Consider the following 26,952-nt stretch of genomic DNA (forward strand, 5'->3'; position numbering starts at 1 on the left):
AATATGCGGTCTAAACCCATCCTCGGTTCTGATTTTGAAGAGAACAAAACCTTCCCTACCCCTCCCTCCCCAGAACCCCCGGTGTGAGCCCAGCCTGCCAGCCCTTCCCGATGGGGGCTGCTGGAGCGGTCTTACCCTGTTTGTCTCACCCCCGTCTCCTCTCAATCAGTTTTCCACCATTACAGCAGCCACACCATTGCTTTTCCTTCAATCTCTCTCCAAATATTCCCTCTTGCCGGCTGGATCGCTCGGGAAACTCGCCTTTTTTTATCTTAACGCGTACAAGAAAACACCTCAAACCCTCTAACAGAGACCACTACAGCGTAATTATAATTAAAAATGGAACCCTGCAAGATCCAAGGTCTCCTCCCTTTTCGCCTTAAAGCCTTCAAGAGAGAATCAGTCCCACCCCCACCTTTTTCTCCTCCTCCTCCAGCTACAAACACGCTTCTTTTTTAGGGGAAGCTGGAGCCCCGAGGAGGTGGGGGAGCGCGGGGGAGGGGGGCTATTTCCAACCCCGCCGTGCACAGAGGTGGACAAACCATGAGCCGCCCTTCTCTCCGAAGAACGGGTGGGCGAGGAGGAGGCACCGCCGCGCCGGGGGATGGCGGGGGCGGAGGCGGGGGGAGCAAACCCGGTGCCCGGGCGACGCGAGAACCGAGGGAGCGGCGGAAGGGGAGGACGGTGGGAAAGGAGAAGTGCGGCAGGGGGGAGGAAGAGCGGGGGAGGGGAGCGAGGGGCGGCCGCGCAGAGAAAGAGGGAGCCGGGGCTGAGGGGGAACCGGGGCCGCCGCCGGCGGGAAGATGGCCTCAGGGTGGGGCCGGGCGCTCGGCGAGCCGGCCGGCGGCGGGAAGGCGCGAAGGACGGTGACGAGGCTTTTGTGCGGGTCCCTCCGCCCCCACCCGCCGCCTCCGCTCCCCTCAGACGGTTACCTGCCCTTCCGGCCGCTGCTCATTAACCGGGCCGGTACGTCCGCCGCCCACGGCTCCTGCCCGCGTCCCGCCGGCCTGGGGAGGGGTGAGGGGGGCGGAGGAGAAGGAGGAGGGGACGGAGGAGGAGGAGGGGGAGCCGCCCACGCTCTGCCCGGCTGGTCCCGGGGAAGCAGCGGCGCCGGCCGGGGAGCCGAGTCGGAGGAGGGAGCCGCGGGGGAGGGGGGTGTCGCTGGGTCTCGACTCCTCCTCGCGCGCTGGGTGCCCGCTCAGCTCCCCGCAGCCATCGGGAAGCGACAGCCTGGGCGCGGCTCAACCTCCCCCCTCCGCCCCGCCCGTGACTGCCCGGCCGGGAAACCCCGGCTCGGCTCCCCGCCCCGCCTTCCGGCACCGCCCCGCCGGGCGGTGCCGCCGACGGCAAGCGCAGGGCCCGCCGCGCTGGAGGCCGCGCTACCTCGACGGGGACCCGCCAGCGCGGCCGGGAGGGCAGCGGCCACGGTGCGCGCTCCCGGGCGGGCAACGCCCTTCCAGGCAGCTCGGCGGGAAGAGGCGGGCGTGCGCGCGCGGCCGCTCGGCTGCCGCCTCCCGCCCAGCGCGCGGCCCCTCAGGCGCTTCCTCCCTCAGCGCGAACAAAGGCCGCGGGCGGGCGGGGAACGGGGGTTTCGCTTCTGCCCCGCCGCGCCCAGGCCGCCCCTGCAGGGCGAAAAACAAGTATTTAAAAACCAAACAACAGAGCCGAAAACAGAACCCCACAAACGACGTTATTTATGTAGAGAATCTCCCAGAGAGAGCAGGGCTCGGGGGAGGAGCAGATATCCCTTCACCAGAGCAGGAAAATGTTGAGTGTAAGAACTCTGGACTGCTGAGCGCCGGTGAGGGTGAGGGCCAGAGATCTTAAAACACCCCATACAAGAAGACTAGCAAGCAGTAAATACCTTTGTAGTACCATCTTTCCCTCAGGAACTTGACAACGAGTGACAATTCAGCCAGCTCGCAACTTATTTTTCTTAACATTGCTTATAAGGGTACTTGCACAGCCGAAGTTTCCAGAGCCTTCTTTTAATATTCTTTCAGGATGAGCATCCACCTCTGCTCTGGAAGGCATTGTGGGAAAGACCAAGTCAAACAAAAAAAAATAAGGGGACTTTAAAAAAAAAAAAAAAAGGCATTTTTTGTTTTACAGACTGGGCCTCACACAAGCCAGGCAGGACAGAGGTCACCAAGATGAGATCACTTCACACCCAGCACTCACATACTAAAACATTATTACTTAATAGTCAAAAGTAAGTATACATACAGTATTGTGTCACTTTTTGCTCTATCAACAGGTCTAAATCTGGAGGTTTTTTCCCCCTATTTGTTCATACTCTGCAAGAGGTGAAATTACTACCCAAGTAGGTTTGCAATAAAAAGTAAAAAATACCCTACCGCATTATAGCTAATTTTGAATGAAAAGCCTATCCAGAAAGAATACATAGTAATAAAAGTAACTAAAAAAAAAAAAAAATTAAGAGACCACTGCAAACTCTCCTCCCAGTAGTTGCTTGCTTCTCCAGAATTTAAAACAAACTGTTACTTGCCATCATGCTTTCTGGGAAGATAGGTGTGGTTACCTGTAATTAGTAAGAGAAATAATAGGTTTGCCAATTAAACTGTAGGAAAGTGGGTTGGCTATTTTTCAGTTTGTCTGTTATGAATAACTATTAGATCCTGGTGTGGTTAAGCCTTTGTTTTGTAACAATCAAATGTTTGTTTTTAAATAACCTGTATGTTGTGCTAAAGCTTTAATTCTTTGCCCTGAGATTTACAAATAACAACTTTACCAAAATTAAAGGATTCTGGAATTATAGTCCCAAATTGCTTATATTCTGTTCAGTAACCATGGAGAAATAATTTCTGCTCCACTTCTGAAATAAATATGCATGCATGTGCATCGTGGACAAGAATTATCCCCTTAAAATCCTTGGAACCACATATATGCGGGTTGGGGATGTATGTTGATGTTCTTGAGATTGGGGCTAGAGATTCATCTAGCATTCCTATCTGCAAAATACTCAGTCAATAGAAGTGCTTAAGAAACACCACAGGTTTATTAGAAATTTGCAGTTTTCTAGAGAGTTCTAAAGCAGTCACACTCATTGCTGCAATATTTAAGTCAAAATGTCTCAGGGAGATTTGTAGAAGACAAGTAGCATGATGGGGTTTTTTAGCTAGAGATTGCTTTTATGCAGAGCAGAGATTAAAATGCCCTTTTGGGGATACACCATGAATTGTGTGGAAAAAATGACCACTTAGTATATCAGGGGGGAAAAAAAGTGTGATACGTAGAGGATTAAAAAAAAAAGAAAGAAAAAGAAAAAGCCTTGTTTTGCTAAGGAAAATTCATAAGTCATGAGATTTTGTAGAAAAATTTCAGCTAACACTGGATCATACAAAAGAAATCTGTTTAATGGACAAAAATAACATTCCGAGGCTCATAATAGGTAGTAAGTCACATTTTATTTCTTCGAGAGTAGTGGCATTGAGATTTTATTATTGGACTAGAACTGTTGTATGAATTAACTATATGATAAACTAATGCATGCTTTTTTGCATTGCATGTGCCTTATCATACAAATACTTAACTGCTTTTCTTCCTCATAATTCTCAAACATGCTTTTAGTAGTGGGACCGTTATAGTACCTAAAGTTGTTGGGTTTGGTCGTATTGTTTGGAGGTTTTTTCCTTTAAATAAAGTACATAGATCTTATCCTTTCCTAGGAATCCCTGAGGCTTTTTTTTTAATTCTATTTTTTCTGTATTCTCTGGTTTATGAGAGCTAAAGGGAATTTCTCTCCACAGGTCTGTGCTCTGCCATCTCTTTAAATCCATGGAATTTGGGGAAGGAAACTGGACCAGCCAAATGTGCTTATACATGCTGAGTATAACCACATATACACATAACTAATGCTTTCACCACACCTATCCTTTTGTAAAAATACTACCGTTGCAGTAGTTCCTGTTTCTGATCCAGTGACTTAATTACATCTTATTCTCCAGTGAAAACTTGATTGATACATAGCTATACTACTGGTATGAAAAGGGATTATGAAGAATGAAATGGTTGTTTACAAGGTGGAGTGTTGTTTCAGGTGGGGCGGGTGGGGTTTTTTTATGTTGTTTTGTTAATCTCACTGGACAAGTCAGTTCTGATGTGTTTAAAAAATCTTTCCAAAGAGCCACACATTACTGTGCGCAACACGGTGTTTAATTCTGATGTCTTCATATAGTTCTGTGCTGGAACCTACTGTATGTGCATTATCTTTATTTTTTAAGTTTATTTTTAATCTTTTTTTTCTTGTCTGTGCATACAGATATGCACAGAAATTGCCCTAGATTTTAGTATTCAGTGTCCAGGAGTATCTTGAGTTACCATAAGAATCATGCAGTATATTTACACAGATAAAAATATGTATATTTTGATTCCAACAATGCAGTAAGAATGCTATTTGTGTGCAAAAATGAATTACTTTCTAACAAATTACAAAAATCCTGAAAAAACATTAAATAAAACATGAATACAGTATATTTCTAAACAATGTGCAATGGCAATTTCACTTGCAAATAAAACCTGTACTCATTAATACATTGGGACCAAGTTACATCCTCGTTCTTCTTGTTGAACAAGAACACCTCTTGGGACTATGCAATATCTGTGTTATCTTTTTGCTTTTGAACAAGACTTTCTACTCCTGCAGCCTTAGAAAAGCAGCAGCAGTTGCCTTTTTATCTGTTACACTGACAAAGATCTGATATGGATGCCTCCAAAAGTACTGTAGTATGCAAAGTTCTGAGCTGCCTGCAAGAACAGGTGTTCCAGTAGCAGGGCAGATATGACAGATTCTGGTTGGTTTTCTCATCATGTTTGAAACAGCTGAAGAAACCCACAAACTAGTGCAACTGCCTAAAGATTCATCTGATTTGGTATGCTCTCTATAAAGGGGTTAATATCAGCTGATTGAGAAAAAGGTACAAGAAATTTTGCAACTGAGAACTATGGAGCAACCTGCTTGCAGGAGAGGTTTTCTTCAGATCTAAAGCAAGCTGCAGGAGAAAAACTTTTATTTTGCTTCAGCCGACCTAGCCCTAGCATTTGTGGAAGTCTCAAGTTTGCAAAGCCAAAAAATATCACTTCTGTTGTCTTAGACATAGGACACTGATGCATAACCATGTGAAATTATTTAGCCACTGCCACTCAGGTCATGTTCTCTTTTTCCTTCATATTCAAGCGTGTGTTACTAGTTTACGTTTTTTGCTGTACATCTGAACTTGGCAAGCCATAGCTTTGGTGCTTTGGGCAAAGAGGCTGCCCTGCCTGGGCCAATGGATACCTTTTCAGCATGATGAAATCCCATAGGGGCGTGGAACAAGCACGGCTGGCTTTGCAGTGGCTTGAATCACAGCAAACATTGCTGAGAACAGGGGAGAATATAAAATAGGGCATGAATATCTGTTTTAATATCTCATATCCTGTACTGAGCATAGGTCATTCAGAGCTGAGGTGGAACTGAAGGAGTAAGTGTGCAGATATTTAGAAGCAAGGAAATGGAAGTATGTTTTCCTGCATGGACACCTATCCTATTACTTTAAGTAATCTTTTAAGTGATATTTCAATGGCATGAATGCTGATTAAGCCATTTGAGTAAAAGCTTAAAACCTAATATTTCCCCATTTTAAGGGACTTTCCTCAAGGGGATCATTGTCTTACTGAGCAACTAACAGAAAAACAACTCATACCCTGGAGGTATCCACAGCGAGAATTCAGCCTAGCTACTAAACTTTCCCTGATGTCAAACACATCAGACCTGCAGTTAAGATTGCCTATGAGAAATACCCCCAAATACAAAAAAGAATTTGCTTACCTAGCTATGGCTCAGATTCCTACAGAACATTCTTCCATCCTTGACACAGCTCAGAAAGCAGGCACATGTGTGTCCCCCAGCAAAGCAGCTACCAAATGTTGGAATTACGGATGAGAACACTGTTCTTTCGAAGAGCCTTACTTTATTTCATTGCTGCAGTTGCAGGCAAGTTTCAGTGCTGCTGCAGATTCCAGAAAAAAAAAGAAATTGAAATTGTGACGCTTGTACCACTGTCCTTGGAGAATCTGTGTTTAGTCAAACAAAGCCTATTTGTGATACAGAAAAGGAATGCTTAGAAAGTTCAGTAGTCATTAATTTAATCGCAATAGGTAATAAAATGAGTAGACTTAATAACAGTTACATCCTGTACTTCAAAAGTAAGTATTTATTTGGGAAAGTGTACTGGGACTGAGCTAAGTACAGTGACGAAAGACAGTCTGAAAAATGGGTAGACTTCCATCATCCATATCAAGTAAAATTAGCAGCTGAATTCAGCCCAACCACTCTGTCCTTGCCATGGAAGAGAACTCAAAGAACAAAAAATGCTTTATTATTTCAGAGACAGCTCCAGAAAAATCTGTGTGAATGTTACATACAGTGTGTAGGGGTTATTCATAGACCATACGGCAATATAGGCTGCTGTTTAAGTGGCTCTAAGAGCTTGAGGGACTGAAGATACAAAATGGTTAAATGACCCAGCTGGGCATGAAGTTGTGAGAGAAGCAATAAGAATCACCAGTCAACAGGTCCCACGTTGTGTGGGTTGATTTGTCTGTACTCCCTGCTGTGCCAGTACCACACAGGAAAGCACTGCATAAAAAACCGAGAAGAGAAAATTGGTTCTAATGGTACGTTAAACCACAACCTGAGCAGGCTAAGTGATACAGTGATGCCAAGAGAGACCTGCATGTTGCATTTCCTTACTCACTGGAGCAAAAGGAATTAGTATCAGAAATTCATGTGGAACTTGGGAAGAGCAGAAAGGAGGAAAATTCTTTACGAAATGGAGTTGCAAAAAACCAAGCTAACCGAGTCAAAGTGTGAGCGTTCAGGACCCCGATCTACCTTGCTGTTCAGTTGCCGCTAAGAATGAAAGAACTTGCAGCAAAGATCTACACTTCTCGTATCTCTGAAAATTGATGTCCTTTGAACAAGAAGGTGGGGTGAGTCTTCTAATTTACAAAAAGAGCTTCCTTGTGACCTCTGGGATTCTGTTACAGTAAACATCCCAAATCTCAAACCACTTGTCAGCAAAGATCCTGATTCTGCAAACCCCTTTAATGTGAGCACCTGTTAGAAAAAAAATGTGCTTATAAAATTCATGTTTCCAAGCAACAAAACAAAACATACATAAAGCGACACATCTCTCAAGTCACTACCCAAGGGAACTGACAGAAACAGTTACCTAGTTAGTGGAGTCTGATTTTCAGAGGCATGGTTTGCTATCTTAGTTGGTTATCTTGTTTAATGAAAAATCCATTTACAGTTTATCCTGCCTGCAGAACAGTCCTATTGATAGCTCCCCCATATAGCACAAAATAAATGGGTTATGGCTGCTTCAAGAAGACAGGCTTGAAGTTCCGGAGTGGGACTCTACAGTCTTTTGACTTTTATTCTTGGCTTGGCTGTGGAGGCTGATTTTAAAGAATTATTTATCTCCTTTGCTTTATACGCACCAATGGGGAATGGACATACCAATGCACAATGGTATTGCAAAACTTAGTCCAGCAATGCTTTCGAAGTACTTCAAGATTCTTGGATTAGAAGAGATGAAGAAATTGTAATTGTAACTATTGCTGCTGCTGTTGCTGAATTCTGTCTCTCAGCTCTGGAAATAGAATTCAAAATTCATTGGCAGGGATGAGAAAAGTTACAATCCTTCTGTATTTTGCGAGATTTGCATGTGGAAATATCTGTGTGTGTGTGTGTGTTTGAGCCAGTAGGAAGTTTCTCTCTTGGGAGGAATTAACATTTTAGTAAATAAGCAGCAAGAAAAACTGAGTTTTTATACAAAGACAATTACGCGTATTGAAAAAAAATAAGCCCCTCTACATGTATATTTTTGTTTAGTCAAGCCAAAATATTTATTGAAGAAATAGTTTTGATGGGAAATATTTTGATAAACCTTAAAACGCAAACAGGTTTGGACTAAGAAGTTCTAAGGGGTCAAGAAACACATTCAAAAAATAGATAGTCAAAATAACGTAAACCACCCACTTTCCCCAATGCTAACAGGTCTCCATGAACAAACACGAAACTAGGAGGGAAACCCATAGAAGGTGTTCTCCAAAACCATTTAACTTTTAATTAACTGAACAAACTAGTTTCAGAACTGAAAATAAATTGTATTTGTAGGCGATTATTGTGTTGAGTTCTGACGAGCGATTAAAGACATTTTTACTTGAGAACTGTATCAGCTGGAAACCAGGTTTTATATTATACTGTGAGCAACATGCTGACAAATTTCTTACCTACAAAAAGCTCAGCAACAGAGCTCTAATATCGCCTATGTGTGTTTAGGCTGAGTTATGCTGTTATATCACTGATGTGTGTTATGCTAATCCGATAAAACATAAAGACCATTGTATCTTTTGTGACTTCTACCACAGTGGTACCAGTAGGGATTTGCGTTGGTGATATAACAGCAGCAGAACAATCTAGAGAATTGTTGGTGTGTCCTGTTTTGAGGTTAGGGATCCCAGCCTGCAAGTAGGTAAAGTGCTTCACTAACTTCAGTGACTCCTGAAAGCTCTAGAGCATCCTAGAAGAGATTCAGCATTATGCAAGACTGACATATCAATATGCTATTCAGCACTTAATTAAAAAAATACAAAAAAATATGGTGGCAATTTCAAATAAGTGAACTTACCGCGGTATTTTGACCAGCTTAGGTTACTGGATAGTACTTTAAAGAAAGTGAATTTAATATTTCAGAAAAGTAATCAAGTGGTTTCATTTCTCCATGTTCCTACCTTTCATTTAATTTTTTAGTGCTATGGATTATGGGCTACCGTCATAATGTATCTACAGGTAATGTAGTTTGCAAGGGATTTAGAAAGAGCACCTTAGATAAAAAAAAAACACTTGAAAAAATTCCTATCAATAACACCTTATAGTATCAGAACTATAAGAAGATACAGGCCATATAAAGTGTGAAGTTTGGGGTTGAATTTCATTTATTTTTATGATCAGATTAGTCAATTTCAGGTTTTGCATCTCCCCATAGTTCTATACCGGGGTTTAAATATTTGCGTTTAAGCACTACGGCTCTACGGTCACAAGAGTTTTCACTCAGCACGGGCAAGGCTTTAATGTGTTCCCTTCTATTCTGCATAGAAGGAGGTGGAGGAAGGAAATCTGGAGAGGAAGCTGAACTTCCTGTGCCAGAGGTTTTACACTGGAGCCTTCCCTGAATTCAAGACAATGTAGCAACAGCTTAAGACATGAATCGCCAGAACTGCAGACATGGAGGATTTGAAGACCCTTCTGCATCCACACCTGTGATTAAGGATTCATGTGATTCTGTAAATTCATAAAGAACCATCTAGTTTTTGGACCTAGCAGTTGCCTCTGCCACTCCCCACCCCATCTCCAGACCAATAAGAAACTCCCTCTTTTTTTAGTTTCATTTCTCTGAATGTTGTCTCAGACTTCTGAAGATTTAATCGTGGGTACATGGAAAAATGACTGCTCAAACTGAGATACAAAAGCAACAGGCTCCAAATGGCCATCTAAAAGGACTGGGTCTAAGCAGACAAACAGGAGATGCAAGAAGTAAGAAGGGCTGTATGTAATAGAGCTATCAACTGATTAGACACGTTTGCACTTGCAGCTTTATGTTTTGTAATTATAAATGGATGAAGAAGTCACCAAACTAATCCCCCAGATGCTTAAATTATCCTGATCTTTTTTTCCCCTGTTGTTTAATTATGTTAGTGTGTGTTACCTGGCATCTTGCACATCTATGAAAGCTTAGAGATTCTGGGGAATAGGTTTTGCACCTACAATAGTGGGATATAGTGGGAAATAAAGAGGTAGGAATCGATCAGAAACTTTTATTTTTCTTTATTATTATTATAGCATAGCACTGAGCAGTGGGTTTACAGCATCAGTAGCTACAATTCACATAAGAAAATAAGGGCAAATATTTTTTGTCAATAACCAGTCATTTTGATTGAAACTTGTGGGAGCAAGGGCATGCTCTATGAAATATGGTTTTCTTGTTGGTGATAATGAGATAAACTAGAGAAAGGAAATATCTCTTCCTTTTCTGGCCTGGAAGACCATTATTCCTTATGTTCTTTTTTTAATCCAGGCCATTTCCTGTACTTCTAAAGCAGGTTGTCCTACAGGAGGGGAATTTATATAGCATCTTCCACCCAAAAGCACCATGCAAAGCAGTAGGAAGATTGAATTTACTTTTCCTGCTTTCAAGCAGCCTATCCATTTCTGATTAAATAGTTCGTGTAGATGCAGTTCCTCTCTCTCCTCCACTCCTTGTCTGATTTCATCTTGCCAGTTTTACTGTTGGGACGCAAATCAGCAGCATACCGAGCTGACCACTGTAATCATGAGCTTGTGTTGAACTCTCACTGTATGAGGTGATGCAATGTCAGTGTAAGTAGTGCAGCAGTGCAATAATAAGCATTGCATAGGTAGCACCAGTGAAGCCTGCAGCCTGCCAGCACAGAGTGAGATGAACAGGGGGACTGGGTATACAGCTCACACGATGTTTCCCATGATCTGCTTTATGCAACTGTTTATTCTAGGCCAGCACAAATATCACACTTAAATCCAGATGAAATTCCTGAATGATAAAGTTGACAAAACAGGAGATCAAATATTTTGATGATTAAGGGATTGAAGCATCTGACATACAAGGAGAGGATGAGCAAGCTGGGATTCTTTGGCCTCAAGAGGAGATGGTTCAGGAGGGACCTTATCAATGTGCATAAATACCTGATGGGAAGGCTTAAAGAAGACAGAGACAGACTTTTCTCAATGGGCACCAACTGACAGGGTGAGAAGCACTGGGAACAACCAGAACTACAGAAAATATCACTCAAATATTAAACCCCCTACTTTTCTTGTTATTGATCAGACACTCGAACGGGTTGCCCAGAGAGACAGTGGCATCTCCATCCTTGGAGAACCGAAAGGCAGGGTGGACAAGGCCCTGAGCAAGCTGCTCTAGGTGACTCCCTAGTGAGCAGGAGGGTCGGACTGGGTGATGTCCAAAGGTCCCTTCCAACTTCTGTGATTCTGTAATTATTTACCAATGGAAAATAGAGGCAAAGACATTGAAAGTGGTACGTGTATAGATGCCTAGGATATCTGTGGTAGAGCTGGAGTCTGTCACACTCCAGGATGTTTCTTGATTGAAAGATAGCCCTTCCCATTATCACAGGATTCTTCTTGAACGCTATAGTGAAAATCATAGAACATACGCTTTTTCACTTCCTATATGGCCCAAGTCAGTTGAATTTCAGTATTTTAGAGCACCTGTGGGCGACCTTTTATCAAAAGGAAAAAGTCTGCACTATATCTGCAATTTTAAAGTAAGGAATAAAAGTGTACAACGTTTTTTCCTCCAAATTATCTTCCCACAAAATTGAATTGACTTCGTATGTGTTGTCTGAAAAGCTGCCATTGACATAGGCCTCTTAGGCTCACTTATGCCATCTCGTGGAAGAATGCAGTTTAGCCGGAATAACGGAAGTGGAGGAACAAGTTCTACAAATATTAATACACACGGTATACTTAACTAGCTAGCCAGAAGGCCGTAAAAATAATCACAATTATATTGCCTTTAAAAAGAGCTGAAGTGACTTTATGTGCAGTACAGAACGGCTTCCTTCTACTTTCTTCACAGAACGCTGGTGTCTCTGACAACTGCCTTTCGCCAGGAGATGCAGCCACTTGGCCAGTGCTGTTTGGGGTACAAGGATAACATTTCCTGCCCTGTGGAGCTGAACAAAGCTTCTTGTCTAGGCTGATCTCATAAATGTGGGGATGGTGGAAAGCAGACTACAGAGACTTCTGAACTAGACCAAAAGATTACTGAACAAAGGCTGACTTTCAGCAAGAGAGAAATCAAAGTTATAAAAATTAATTGCTTGTACAGACTGACAAAAAAGTAGCATTCTTTTAAATGTTTATATCTGAGGTAGTATCTCTCAGGACATTTGATCCCTAACAGGTCGGCAATCTTGCAAGATGAGCTGCTATCACAAGACTCCTCATCAGGCATCTTGCACTGATCCTGGGCCCATCTTTTAAATTTTCTCCCCTCTGCTTCTTCCTCTAGTCAGGAATGTTGTAATGATGACTGGATTAGGCACCTGAAGTCCAGAGTGTATTTCTAAATGGCTTGTTTTGCTGGAGTTTCTTCTCTAGAATCCTCTATTCTAAAAAGATGTAAAATATCTTTGGAAGTGTGTGTTCTTTTCTACAGCCCCATTTTTCCCCAGTAAGATAAAAAGAGCTCTGGCATTTTATATTCTAAATTCTGACTGACCAGAGCAAAATGTTTTCCCAGTGATGCGGTTGTGCACCTAAGCTTTTTTTTGTGCATTGGATTTAACCTAAGGATGTAATATTTCATAAAACATTTATTGTCTTCTCCATTTTTATAGAGCACAATTCCCCTATGATACTTCGTTTTCACAGGCTGCTCTGAATATGATTCAGTCTTCTCTTTCGGTTTGAATTTTAGTTGTGGGTAAAGAACCTCTGCTATTTGCAGCAAAATTAGTAAATGTCTCCCTAAGCAAAAATAGTTCCAACAGGTAAAGATGATTAAAATTGGAGCCAGAAGACAGCTAAGAGCAGAAATCTGGAAAGTGGTTTTGCGAGAGCTATTTTATTCCATAAGTGAGCAGGTTTTGCACATCCACAGTACCGGCAACAGCAGTGATTCTTTTCCCTCAAAAACTGCATCTGATAAAGATGAAATGCAATTAGAAATCAAAGAAACCAAACCTTCTAAGCTATTTAGGGGCAGCAAGGCAGACAAAAGCAACTGCAAGGCAGAATAAGAAATGTTTTTTCTCTGACTTACTGTATCCAAACCCTACTGATGCTTCACTCTGGAGGCTGCAGGTTTACCACTTAATACTCTCCAACGATTATAATGCATCTGTTATAAAAGCCATTATAGATGTACCACTTTACTTATATTGTTAACGAGCTTGGCTATAAAGGGATTTGCAACCTGAATTTCATGACAGAGGCAAGGTATAATTTGCTCTGGGCTATAAAGCCTATGAATTATTGAGGCAATTTACTTCCAAGTCTGCATTTTCTTTCTGAGCCCAAGTGCTCATGATGAGTGCATGTGTGAGAGAGGAGAGAGACAGGACTGCAGGCTGCTGACAGTGATGTAAGCACCAACTTCTCAGCAGCACAGCTCCCTACCATAGGTTCTTTCACACAGCCAGCAACTAACAGAAAATAACTGGCAAAACAATCATTTGGGACAAATGAGAGAAGAAAAATTGCATGCTGAACAGTGCCAAATGAGCACCAAATTCAAATCACAATTAAAAATGCACTGTGGTTAATTACAGAGAAGGGCTTTTCCCTTAGAGATGTGACAAAGCTTATGTGGATATAATCAGACTTGAGTGGATCTAGCGATGGTGAAAAACACCAGTCTGACAAATCAGAATTCTTAGACCCTCTGTCCAGCTGAGCCTTTAACCTGCCGCGGGACCAGGCCTCCCGTTTGGTGTTCTTTTTAAACCTGGTTTCTTATGGAAGTGAGGCTTTGTAGTTACAGTCAAATCTGTGTCCTGTCTCCCCTCCTTCCACTCTCCACACCCAGCTAATAATTTCTGAATCCACACCAGATTATGCCCTTCTTCCTACAAAGTCAGGGAAAAAACTAAGTGCTTTATTAACTATGCTTTCTACATACACAAATGGAAATTCGGTTCCCGCTTAGAAGTGCCCTCGCCTCTTTGCAACACAGGCTCGTCTCTTGCAAAGCTGTTCTCAGTGGTGATTTAATGCAATACACTGCAAAGTGAAGGACTGCCCTCTTGTGTCAGTCACCATTTCATTTGCCTTGGTTTATATTCCTGTTTCTATTAGTGAGTGAGTGCTCAGCCATTTCCCTCCAATAGATATCTCTTCTTTGGAAAGGCATAGGACTTGTTTCTGAGGGCTATTCTGAGGGAAAAGGTCAATAAATACAAAAAAAAATCTATTATATTTGTGGCTTGGAGACACCCAGGACTCGGCGTATATTGCTTTTCCAGCTAGCAACATCCAAATAGCCACACTGGGTTACGCCTAGTCTCCATCTTGACACAGAAAAAGAAAGCAGAGGAGAGAATAAAACAGGAGAAGTATAATTAAGGAGGACAGAGAAGAGATGGAAGAGAAGCAGAGTTATTAAACCAATCTTTCCATGCAACCCTCACAGTAAGCTATATGCAAGTTAAATATAGAACCAACACCTCTCTAGGGAGCCGGACTCATGAACAGCTCACACACTGTGAATGTGTAGCAGAAATTCTAGTCTCAGTCCTGTTGGCTGGCAGAGAGATCTTTATTTTTTAAATCACTAGTGCTCATTTCTAGGGTAGTTCTTGCAGTAATGGCTGTTGGAGAATAGTCTTTTAAAAGCTGTGCAAGATTTTGTGCCCACCACTTCTACTGCTTATTAATGACAGACACCTCAGTATTTCCAGAAGGTAACCCTTTTTCACAGCTACCAAAGCAGCTTCAGCAAAAATGAACACCATCAGTCACATTCTTGTTAGCAGAAGGTCCATCAACGTTAACTCTGACCTAACACTCCCCACTTCATGTTACATTTGTTAGCAGCACCTAGTGCTCATGCTTTCATTCCTGCGTTTACCCCGTAGATAATCCCACAGCAATGAGCAATCTGATTGCCCATGTTCTTAAAGGGACAAATTAGCACCTTGCTGAAGTGGATCCAGAGAAAATCACTATTCAGCAGTGGACAAAATTAATACTATTTGGAATATGGGAGGGGCAAGAAAGGGAAAGAACTGTCATTAAAAAAAAAAGGCCTCTCATAGCCCATATTTTTGTTTGGGCTGAGAACGCTGTAATTGACTCCCAGTTTTAAAATGATGCGTAGCAGTTACCCTTGCTATCAGTACTTCAGGAAGTATCATCCCTAAAGAGATGAACAAGCATTCATGTCCCACTTTTACAGACATTTTTAAACTGCTGCCCTTTTACTTCATTTCATATCCTTGAAGAAGCTTTACCAGGAAATTACAGCAGTCACAGAAAACATTTCTTCTAACTGACAGATCATTACAAGGGCATGAAAGGAAACATCTTTCCATCATAGTCTGCCTATAAAAACCAAACTCTTCATGTCTTCTTTAACTCTCTCAGTCCTCCCCTTCCTTTACTCCTCATCTGAAATGAGTCAGAGCTGCGGCTGTCCTTGTGTTGCATGTTCGGAATTTTCTGAATTTTCCTGTGTTGCTGCGTCTCCGTTGATTCCATCAGGTGAATACTGGCTGGGATTCAGCTCACCTGGTGGCACCTGTCCAGGGATGTCATTGAGTTTCTGGTTTATCCGTGCTGCTTCAATGTGTTGTTTATCCATTTGAACAGCTTCATCATAAGAAGGTGGCAACTCCATTGCATAGAGACTGTAAGCTGGAGGGGACACGATAATCTTCTCCATATCCACAAATATCGAATGAACAGGGGCACTTAGAGGATACTGCAATGAGCTGTATGCTGGGAAGAAAAGGAATTAGAAAAAAATTAAACACTTGCATGGAACACTGATATATAAAGGGCTAATCCTGCTTTTCTCCAAGAAATTATGAACTCATTTTTGTGGTCTCAGAACATCTGCACTATATGTTAAAAACTGTCAGTATAGAATTACCTATGATGGAATCTATACATTCTCCAAAAGAGAGCAGTCAGAAGAGAAAATGTCTCTGCATATCACCATCCAGTAATTATTACAAAATACCTGACCTAGTACATGTATGGTGTAATAGAGGTAGTTTCAGTCAGTTTTGTACATCAACAGCTGTCAACAACTCCTCACATTAGAGATGACTTTGGATAGAACAGCTGGACAGCAAGGTGAACAGAAAAGTTTAAAAATAAGGGAATGGCAATAAGAACAGATGTGGGAGATGACACGTAAGAGGTTAACCCACTACGGACTTTATTTTAACCTCTCTGATGTTAAATCCTGCTTGTCTTCTGCACTCCCTGTGTTGCCCTGATGACCTCCCTTTATCTCTCTTGCCCTCGCTGTGGGGGTGAAAGTTCTTCTGGGAGGACATTGGAAAGTCCCTGTCGTTGCAAGGGCTAAACACAGAATTCTAGGCACACATTCAGTACCAAATCCCTGTTGAATAGTTGACTCCCAGAGGATACTCACAGGTGACTGTGCTGTGGGCAGTGCTTTCGCTGTCAGTCACTGTCAGATCGTGGGAGTGCCTAGAGAAGCTCTCAACTGGAGGCCTCTTCCTCCGGCAGCAGCATCTGATGCAGCTTGCCGTGATCCCACAGAGCAGGAGCAGGAACACTGTCAGCAAGATTAACCTTAGAGGAGGGAGAATACCATCATTTCATTGCTTCTGGTTTACTTCTTCCAGAACTGAACATAATTTCGCTCTAAATGGGTGAAGACAGCCCAAACTTCCTATGTTTAGTTGTGAATTGGTGCTGGATTCTAAATTAGAAAGCTGGATCGCAAACACTTAATCACAAGTTGAAGTACTACTGGCTGTCGCTACAATCCCTTCTGGCTCATAGCTCCCATAAAGTTAACTGTCTTTGGCTGTATTTTCAGCTTTAATGCAATAAAATGGCTCCACATTCAACAGCAAGAGCGGGTATGTACTTGAAGGGAAATACAAGCACAAACTTTTACAAGTCTAGGACCTATATTCATAAATGAGAACAGAAGCCTTCTTAAAATATTTTATGTAACTATGTACTTTTAAACAGTTATATGTATCAGCACGTTCTAAGAAAGCAAAGAATATCAACCAAAATGAGTCCAGACTGAACGACAGCTAAAAGTAACCAACTCACTCTGCGTACTACCATCAACGTTTATATATTGACAGAATGCAAACTATAAAAATAACGTTAGGATGCCTATAATGCATGTGTTAGGCAAAAATACAAATCCGCTTGTGACAAGAGCTTACCCTTTTACTTATCACTGTTCTCCCCCTTTCAGTCATTTGAAGAGCCAGTAAACGGGTTTATAATCTGTAGCTCAGAATGAAAATGCAGCACTGTAAGCTGACAATCTCTTGTCCCGTGAAAGGGAGAGAGCAGAGGACAGAGCGGAACTCTAGCAAGTCCGTGCTGTGCAGCTGCTGCCATGTTCAGCTAAGTTGTCTATTTAGGATGAACAAACAAGCCCTACAGTTGCACTGCCATGTACTCGGAAAGGAAAGATGACATATCCCTGGGCGAATGCTGCACCCAGCTTGACACCGTATCCCCCTGTGGTCTCATGTGGAATATGTTCCACTGGTAGCTCTTGTAAAACTGAGAATTCCTTTCCTCCATCCTGAGAAGAGTGTTTCCATTACCTTACTGCAATTACTGTTCATAACAACATTCAAATTATTCTGGGTTAGTAAGATTAACAATAAACTTACCAGATATACCACAGACTTGTCCAATTAGACATGTTCTGAGGGCATCTGTGAAGGAAGATGATTCACCGATTTAAATATCTACAGTCAAACAGTGAGTGTATGACACGGAGTAAATTCCACACAATTTCTGAGGTGTAAAAGGGAAAGCAATCAGCAAGATTACAGAGCAAAACCCCTTTAGATTTAGTTTCAGAGGACTGTTCTCGTAGTTGTGAAATTACTCCAGCTGAGAACATGCAGATAATACCACTGAAAAGTTGGCTTCTGAGTCAGTAAATGTTTTTACAAAGTGGTAGTTTACTGTTGCTTAGGAGAGAGAACTACACATGGTGGATTCTCAGAAAATGTATCAGAGTTATTTAAAGTTAACTGAGGTAAGGTACCTAATGCCACAGGCCTGTCTGAAAATGCCAGCCTAACACAACTGCCTGCTTCCCCCAGTTATTTTTAAATTACTTTTTCACAGCTCCAATGCAAGCAAATTTTTTTTTCAGATCTCCTTACGGTACAAAAAAAGGAGGACAGCTTCTATTACATTGCAAGAGTGCAGCTGTCACAGCAGTATTGTACATAGTGAATTGCATGCAATGGATTTCATGTAACAGAACAAAGCTTTTGGCCACAGCAGAGAATCTGCAAACTGAATTTTCAGAAGATTACACTCCAGAGTCATTTTGAAATAGTCTACAGAGCACGGCCAGCCAAGTCAAATTTGTGAGTTGGTAATGATCTTAGAGATAAAAAAGTAGCAGTAATGTATGGCTGTCAGAAGTCATCATTCTGATTTGATAATATCACTCGATCACCATGGGAACAGCTTTGGTAACAGACATTTGAAAATTTTTGATACTTACTGATCAGAGATTTTGCAGTTACTCTGAGAAGAACAGAGCGATCCCGAGGAAAAGGGGAAAAAAGAAGAATCAGCAAAGCGGGCGGCCGAAAAAGCAGCACTAGGTTGATGTGACACATCTGCTCAGCGGTGCGAGGTTCTGGCGGCCGCAGGTGCGGTCACAGCGCGTCCCGGACGCCGCGGAGCCGCAGGGCGAGCGCAACAACTGGAGTTTCTTCAAGGACGAGCGGCCGGAGCGTCCGAGCCTCTGAAAGGGGACACCGAGCGGCCGGGGAGGCCCCGGGCTGTGCGCCCTGTGCACAGGCTGCTCAATAAATAACCCGCACTTATCACGCGGGGCCGTGACCAAGCGAGCGGTGCCGGAGGGAGCGGCGCAGCCGGCGGGGGCGAGCGCCGGGCAGGGCCGCCCCGCACAGCGGCCGCCCCGCACAGCCGCCGCCCCGCACAGCCGCCGCCCCTCGGCTCCGCTCGGCTCCTCCGCCGCCCGCCCGGCCGCTCGGGAGGCAGAGCCGCCATGGGAGCGGCGCACGGCCGGACCCGCCGAGGGACGGGCTGAGCCGCCCGCTCCAGCGGCCGCTCCGCGGGGAGGGAGCCGGGGCGAGGCGGGGCAGAGCCGCTGGCCATACCCGCGGGCCATACCCGCCTTGGCCCCGCCTGGGAGCCCCTCGGGTCAGCCGCTCTCCCCGCCGGCCGTGAATGTCACAGGGTGATCCAAACGAAACCAGAATGGAGAGAATCCAGCTGTCGGAGAGGTGCCTGAAGCAGTTTGGGACTGCCGGCCAGTGCTGTTCTTCAGATAAGCTATGGGGTACGCTAGCAGTGGAACACACACCCTGTGCCCATGCAGTGTCAGAGATTTTGAAGGAGAAATGAAAAAGAAATGAGAAACTCGGTATGAAAAATATTAGAAAGAAACAAAAGTTTGGAAAAGCAGATAATTTCCCTTTGTAAAAATAGTCTTGTTAAAACAGATGGAACATGAATGAAAAGGTATTGACTGGTCTCTGAAGACTGATCTGCTCCAAAATAATTTAACGATGTCCAACATTTCAAATGTAGAAATTCAGTTATAATGCCTGTGTGTTGTTTTGTGGTTATCTTGCACATAATTATCCTGAACTCGCAGTGTTGATACTCTTCAGTAGAAATTTCATGGAGAAATTTTTCATTGCTGTGATTATAGTGATCATTATAGCAATTTGGCCTGCCTCTAAGGCACAGCTTTCTTGCAATTTGGGCTGGAGTCTAGCTATTTTTAATGGATTGTATGTAGCCCGTAGTGTTAAAAAGCTCCCCAACCTCTTTATTAGTTAGGACTTGCTATGGGTTACAGATTGCAACTGGAGAAGAAAGAGGAAAGTTGCCTAAAAGAATAGCGTTTTGACATACCTGCCAAGGTCCCTTGTAACCTCAGAGTTGTGTACGTGGCTGCATGTACGTGGCTCCTTCAATAATGAGAATAGGACAAAATACAAGGATTTATTTTAATGCAACAGGAGAAGAACATATTTGGACTTGGGTTGCCAGAGGTTTCTTCTATGAAAAGTACAGAGAAGCTCCAATACACCAGGGGCGATTATGCCATTGGGAGCAACAATGGACACAATAGCTTGGAAGTACCAGGTTTGACAGACCATTCTCCAGATGGCATTCACAACTTTTGCTCCATGAAGCTCAAAAATGGTGTTTCAAGGGTCAGTAATGGCATGTAGCACAGTGACTAAAGTATTATCCTACAGGACTGCTCAGGATCACAGGACCATTGCTCGTTGAGGAAAAGCTGCATTTGTAAATGTGAAGCAATCCCTGAAGTTACTGGATAAGCACAACATGTATTAATAAGATGTGTGTGACAATCATACTTATTCTCTCATTTCCTTTCTGTTTCAGAAGTGACCTTGGTATAGCTTTTAAGGATTATAAAGATCATACATGGATGTGAATCGCTTTCCTATTAAAGCAGAACTGTATTAGAGCCAAGAAGTGTATGTTTGCATTTAGATCCAAATCTGAAACTTTTCAGTTTCCAGTAGTTAAAAACCAAAGGATCCTTGCATAATGGATGCCCCCAAATTAACTGCCTGAAATAAACCTTCCACTCCAACAAGCTGTGCCCTTCCTTGCATTCTGAAAACTTCCCCATCATTAGGTAACTGGTAACTGTTTTTCATGGTATTTAATCTCCCTTTTAGGGCTACAAGAGAATCAGCACACACATGTAATTGTCCTCAACTTCAACCCAGCTGCAGCAGCTGTGCCAGCAGGAATACTCAGTGCCTCTCATGAGCACAGAGCTGTCCCTGGCTGGCACTGCCACCCCCTCCCAGCTCCTGCCTCCTCCCGCTGTGACTGGCTCTTGCTTCAGCAGCTGGAGTGCTTTAGACTGAAGAGTTAAGTAACTTCACAGCCACTTGATCCATTATTAAATGAGAACAGATCTGAACAGATCAAACATGCTCTCCTTGGAAAAACAAGGAGCCCCTCTTCATCAGCTATACAAGCTTCCTCTATAAAAGGAAAGTTAAAATACTAGTTAAAGTATTTCCTGTGACAATCGCTTTACTGCTTTTTCCTGCAGTCCAACTAGCTTGGCTGCTTCCTGACAGATGTTATACCCGCAGGAAACTCCAGCTTCCCCAGTAACATGCAGAAATCTACTCTTTGCCAGGATTGAGAGGAAAGCAAATGTAGAAACACAAAGTTCCCGGACAGCCATGATCATATCCAGTGATACGCATGGTCACTATTTCCTCCTTGATCGTGTGTCATCAGGAAGATTTCAGAGTGTATTGTAAAAATGACAGCCCAAACTATTTGAATGAGATTTGAATAAGAAGCTTTATTCTGGTCTTAAGAGGGAAAACCCAAGGATTTTCCAAATCCATTAAAATCCATCTGAAACTGGAGAAAGATACATTGTTTGAAACTAACCTACATAGGTGTAAAAAAGCCACTTGTCCTCCTGAGGGAATACACACCTTTGGAAGACAATGAGATTAACAGCAGATCTATCTACTTGGGCCCTCATTAATTCTTTCTTCTGCCACAAGATTGTCACAGGGTCAGCTTGAAAATGAAACTAGTGGAACCAGAGTTTACATAGGATTTTGTGGGGAAAAAACCAGAAATATTACACCTCACCTTCATTCCCGCTTCCGTCACGTATTTGCAACAATCTCAAAATCTTCCCATGTTTCAACCGAGATCAAATGATTTCCCAGTAATATCAGCTTCCGTCTTCCTTTCCATTTAGCTTGGGTCCCTCAGTCAGTGGGAGTATATGCAGACACAACTTTTGCCATGAAGAGGATTTGGTAAGATTCATTAATGTCACCTTTTAGGGTGAGGAGAGCTGTCACAAGCAGAGGGTCATCAGCCTACAAAACATCCACACATAAAAGCAACCTGTTTTTTTTTTTTATACACAGAACCGAATAGTTGGCAAAGTTCTAAACTATGTTATTTTACATCTCATTGTAAGCTATAGCCGTAGATTACCTTTCTTCCCACTGTGTTGCTTTTATATTAATATATTTTCATGCACTGCTCATACTGCAGTAAGTAAAGTAGCAGTGACTAAGCATTCTATCTCCAGAGTGCTACAGATATCGTCACCACATTACAACCATGACAACTGGCCACAGCAACAGAGCACGCTGCAGGAAGGGTTGGGAAAGAAATGGATCCCATTAGCCATCAGCTAGCACTAAATCTTGTGTAACAACCAGCAGTTACCAAGAGGCACGATGTCAACTTGATACATAATGCCAGGAACTCTACTGCCTTCTTTTCTGCACGTGATGGCAGCAATCTTGTAATTTTGGAACAAGCTACTCGTTCTGCCATCCCACACAGAGCTCACAACAAAAAGCAGGGGAGTAAGTTCTTTCATTCTCCATGAATGCCCAGGAAGATGAATCAGGAAGGGCAATCACAGCCCTGTAGAGATGTCTGGACCTCCCACCTAGACCCTGCAATACACTTGGTTCTGTGTCAGCAGGACTGCAGGTTTTCTTGCACAGGGGGCATTAAAAAAGCTCACTTCAGTGTGAGCAAAGCTGTGGTTTTTACTGAACAGCAGCAGCGTTTTGGCCTTTTTGTGCTCCATAGTGCAGCGACCTGTAAGAAGTTATTCCAAGTTCCATAAGATGCAAGTGACTAACGCTTGTTTTCATCACACAGATGAATGAAGTCTGTGGTGAGGTAGCAAGCCTCCAAACCACACACATTGTTCCTGGCTTTTATTCTCGTATCCGTGTTTGTACCAGCCTATACCCCTTTGGTAACTATGTGTGTTCTGTCATCCTAATGTGTCAAAGCGGCCTGTACTGCTGACATCTTCAATTGCTCCTACAAGCGGGTGCCAACAGCTGCCACACACTGCCAGGCTGAGCAGCAACGCGCTCTGCAACTGTGACTTACACGAAAATCAGCAGGTGGCACCCAAGAAACACCGATGCGCTTGACTTGCCCACACTCAACTGTTCCTTTCACAGAGTCGATGGTGAATCCCTTCTGCTGCAGGAATGGCAGGTTGTCAAAACTGAACTCCACATTCTGCGAGAGACACACAACACAACACACCCTTGTTACAGCCACTGCTGCTCCAAGCAGCGACTGTGCGTGAACGGCTGCGTGGCTCAGATGCTGCATGTGGGCCTATTGCTTGCAAATTGCTTCTGCCCTTTGAAACGGCAAGTATTCAGCTTGTTCATTGCGTCAAGTTCTCACAAAAATACTAAAATAACAGGAGCAGACCTGTAATTCAGTTCTGTGCTCAAACTTCTGTATTTCAGAATTAGCGAAGCAAACTGCTAATTAGTTTTGTTGCTGACTTAATATGATAATGATAAGTCCTCATATTAACCCCTGAAAAGTATTTTCAAACACTGATGCTTTTATCATGTAAAGTTTATCAGAAACCCTGAAAGCTGTATTTTTTAGTTTAGAGACTGACTTTTTGACAGAAAGAACGAGTAACCAGTTGTACACTGTCAGTACTCCTTGCAGTGTCTGACATAAAGCTGCACTTTTTATTTTCTTCACCTTCTTAGATGCAAACTGAGCTGCCTGGATGGCTCCAACTTTCAGTTCTGCCGTTGCTGGCTCTGCAGAAACCTCTCCATCCATGTACTCCAGAGCAAGGAGAATGGACTTCACTGGTCCTTGTAGCTCTAAACAAATATGAATCAAGTAAACTTGGAGGCAGTCAAAACTGAGTGATGATCAGTTTGGAACAAGCACAAATTACACCAGGATGGTTCAAAACAAAGTGATGTTGTGGCAGATTCATGAGCTGGCTTAGATAAGGAGATCCTTCTCACAGAGTTAGTGAAGAGTTCAGCAAAAGGACGTTTTGCATCATTTACAACTGCAAACTGTAATTGTTTATCAAGTTTCATGCTCATTTTCTAAGCCCATGGTACATACATTGTGTGTACCATATTCCTCCTTGTGTATGTGCTTGTATTTATTTGTAGCTCAGGCACTAGGAGATGCTTATATACTTTCTCTGGACAGGATCTGTGTTCAGAGACATTAAAGAAGGATAAGCTCAAACCCCTGAAAGTGTGCCTGTTTCGTAACAGTGCAATCAGGAGAGTCCAGGATATGCTATTATATAGGAAATAATTTTATAAACATTTAATGCAAGTCAGAGAAGTGGCAGAAAGCAAATACATCTGAATACTTTACAGTAACATTAAATGACAATTTTTTGCAAGGTAAGTTGCAAAGATAGAAGATCATCATTAAGATATAACTGCATTAAAATTAAGATCAAGTCTTAAGAGAAAGTTTCCTGCTTTTTTCCTGTGTGTGTTACAAATATAGGTTGTACCATAATACTTATTTGTTCTGATTCTGGGAAAGTTACTTTTTCTTAAAGGATGAGGAACATGCCCGTGTCTTATCACTTGCTGGTTTGCAGTGAACTGTAAATGGTAGCACTCTACCTTCCTTTAGCGTGTCCTGCGACAACACGGGTAATGTTACAGCCAGGGACTCAACGGGCACATCGAGAGGAATTCCCCCTTCCACAAACATCGGCCGGTCTCTTGCTGCACCCTTCAGGCGGAGCACATGGGCTGTTTGCTGTGCGGAACAAGGACGTTTCAAACGCAGGTTACAGCTTAAGCACTGATGTAACTGGAATACTGACACAACAGCATCAGTGACGTAGAAATTATTAAATCATCTGCCTATATAAATGCCAAGAGGCCTTGTCCTCTAATTGCCAGAATCCTGCATCTTCCCCTTGTCCTGGTTTAAATCACCTTTCATTCTTGAGCAATGTGACTCAGGAAGGGATTAGACAAACTGTTTATACTGAAGCCACTACAAAAGGCAAAGCTTATCTGCCAATGAACTTGGCTAAAGTTTGTGATCTAGGACCGGTCTCCATCTTCAGCTTATTCCGATTTGCATTCTTAACGGTAATTCCCAAGGTAGGAGATACAAAACCGCCAAGGAGACAAAGAGCACCTCTTTGCTCACTCTCAGTTTTCTGGGGGTGTCTGCAGTGCCCGCTGATGGTCATTAGTTGGCACTCTTCATTAACTTTTGGTCAGGCGCTTTTGGAACACGGCACAAAGCCATCTGCTGTGCTGCCAGCCTGCGTGTCCTGACTTGGACTCCCTCTGAGCTCAACGGCTGCTCTACAGATGGAAACCTCCTTCCTCACGCTGTTCTGAATTAATAACTGAATATTTAAAACTTGAAAGACGTCAGTGGGCCCCAAACCTGCCATCTCCTGCCTACATCAGTCTCAAAGATAGTATTTCTGCCTACAAACACTGTGCACTACATATAATTATTTGAAACTCCGACTAAAACCCATGCTGATAAAAATCATTGCAGGTCATATTTAGACTTTGATTTCATAATCCAGATATCTTGATTGTCTCACCTTTCCAAAGAGCACAACCCGGAGACGGTCAGAATAGTACAGACTTTCATGATCAGGACTGAAAGTAACAGTGAAATCCTGACTCTTCCCAGCAACAATTTCTCCTTCTGTTGGAAAGATGCTGAACACACTTAAGCCATTATAGTTCTGCGTTCCTGGTAAAAAAAAATGAGGATACAAGTAAGACAGGAGGACAGGTCTGGTTTACTTCTTCATATATTTTAAACCCATTTAATTTTTGTTGGAACAGGAAATAAATAAGATCTGATACATGTTTTTTCAGCAAAAGAGGGTGTTAGAAATACCAGATAAATCCATCTATCAATTTAGCACATTCATCTCGAGAGGAACTGAAGAAGCATCACCAAACCCTTCCTACATTCTAACATGTGTTTTTACAGAGATGGACATCCCTAAGTATAATTTTTAATATGCAATTATTGTGTGGTTTATTTAGATTCAAACACTAGTATCTCTCCTTACTTGTGGATATATGCTCAGGCTGCATAAATTTACAGCTACCTGTATTGAAAGATTTAGTACAGCTCCTACTGGGGAAACAAAATTATGCCCTGGGTTTTGACAGTTGCATAGATCTAACAAAATTAAGTAATGCTGTTTTACACTTCATGAGTCTTTAACAAAAGACAAAGATAAAAGAAAAAAAAAAAACCAACACACAACAAATTTACCAACAAACTCTGTTCTTTGCAAAGACGACATAATAAAGGATGGAATCCTCTGCTGATCTTTGTCCCTTGTTGGTGAAAGTGAATCTAGTTGGATGGAGTATCGCAGGGTCAGCGTGGAAGTGTTCTGTATCTGATGACATTATTACACAACAGCATTTTCATTAAGAAAATTGATTCTCAATATTTTGTGAACTGCTGAATCTATTTCACCACATTACTGCACTACTGTGCACCCAGATGCCACCGAAAGCACATGTTATTGCCATCCATAACGTGCGATGTCACCTCCCAACACCAGGGACCAGGATCCTTTTAAGTCTTGCAGCAGGTACTATATTTTGGTTATTGACAGACAAAATCGTGGCCTGTTTCTGAGTCTGTAGGAATTTGCAGTACATGAATGAGTGACGTTACCTTGAATGTGGAAGTCACCTTCTCTCTGGCCATGACGTATCCCATATCGAGGACGCCTTCCACAGAGCAAACAGTTGACGGCATCACCCCACGGCCAGTGATACTCAGGGTGAGGTTGGTTTTTGCCGTCCGGATGTCCAGCATTTCACAAGACTGCCAAGAGGATGCTGTGTTAGCCAGTCTGCCGAAGAAAACAGCCCCCACCCCTCCCACAAACAAGCCATTACTACGGAACTTCTGGATTTAATGCACAAAGATCCAAGTGTTGGGAGGGGCTACACACAGGCAACCAAGTTTTTAATATTAGACAGCCTCATCCCGGTCAGTAATACGTGTAATTACACAGCCCGTTACATCTCTCCATCACTCCTCTTTCCCCCATTACTGTTGTATCTCTTACTCACCCATTTATCATCATTTGGACAAAAAGAGATGATGAGGGGTTTATTTTCACCTGGCTCGAGCATTCTGACTGGTCTGACCAACAGGAAGGGACCACTGGGATTTAGAACTGAGAATCCCAGCTGAAATAGTGCAACTCAAGGAAAAAAGGTTATAAACAAAGATTGGGGGGAAAAAAAGAACAGATTCTAAGCATTCAGACCAAAGACACATAA

At 42.8% G+C, this 26,952-nt stretch overlaps 3 protein-coding genes and 1 long non-coding RNA gene across 5 annotated transcripts in view; 1 reads left to right on the plus strand and 3 right to left on the minus strand.

Annotated features, from left to right (window-relative positions):
• The window catches only part of GNB1 (G protein subunit beta 1), a 30,917-nt gene extending 29,589 nt beyond the window's left edge, over positions 1-1,328 (minus strand). For both annotated transcript variants that reach the window (XM_065650000.1, XM_065649999.1), the window contains exon 1: positions 933-1,328. The gene's annotated coding sequence lies outside the window, so the exon portion shown is untranslated. The remainder of the gene's footprint in view (positions 1-932) is intronic.
• LOC135997424 (uncharacterized) lies at positions 484-4,043 on the plus strand. The gene is made up of 3 exons (XR_010607446.1): positions 484-571; positions 2,113-2,212; positions 3,771-4,043. It is a non-coding gene; the product is annotated as an uncharacterized LOC135997424 (long non-coding RNA).
• An 8,630-nt stretch (positions 4,044-12,673) lies between these two features.
• Positions 12,674-18,905, minus strand: TMEM52 (transmembrane protein 52). The gene is made up of 4 exons (XM_065649839.1): positions 18,324-18,905; positions 17,470-17,514; positions 16,230-16,393; positions 12,674-15,565 (listed from the first exon to the last, which is right to left on the minus strand). Exons 2-4 carry the CDS (start codon positions 17,499-17,501, stop codon positions 15,246-15,248), a joined length of 516 nt encoding a protein of 171 aa, XP_065505911.1. The 5' UTR covers positions 17,502-17,514; positions 18,324-18,905; the 3' UTR covers positions 12,674-15,245.
• Positions 18,906-21,585: 2,680 nt separating this feature from the next.
• CFAP74 (cilia and flagella associated protein 74) overlaps positions 21,586-26,952 on the minus strand; it is a 29,787-nt gene continuing 24,420 nt past the window's right edge. The window contains exons 32-39 of the mRNA XM_065650126.1: positions 26,740-26,859; positions 26,336-26,488; positions 25,922-26,051; positions 25,230-25,384; positions 24,277-24,415; positions 23,369-23,496; positions 22,745-22,879; positions 21,586-21,699 (exon numbers count right to left, since the gene is read on the minus strand). Coding sequence (XP_065506198.1) covers positions 21,586-21,699; positions 22,745-22,879; positions 23,369-23,496; positions 24,277-24,415; positions 25,230-25,384; positions 25,922-26,051; positions 26,336-26,488; positions 26,740-26,859 — 1,074 coding nt within the window. The remainder of the gene's footprint in view (positions 21,700-22,744; positions 22,880-23,368; positions 23,497-24,276; positions 24,416-25,229; positions 25,385-25,921; positions 26,052-26,335; positions 26,489-26,739; positions 26,860-26,952) is intronic.

Source organism: Caloenas nicobarica, chromosome 22 (assembly GCF_036013445.1).
Source record: "Caloenas nicobarica isolate bCalNic1 chromosome 22, bCalNic1.hap1, whole genome shotgun sequence".
NCBI classification, from domain to species: Eukaryota; Metazoa; Chordata; class Aves; order Columbiformes; family Columbidae; genus Caloenas; species Caloenas nicobarica.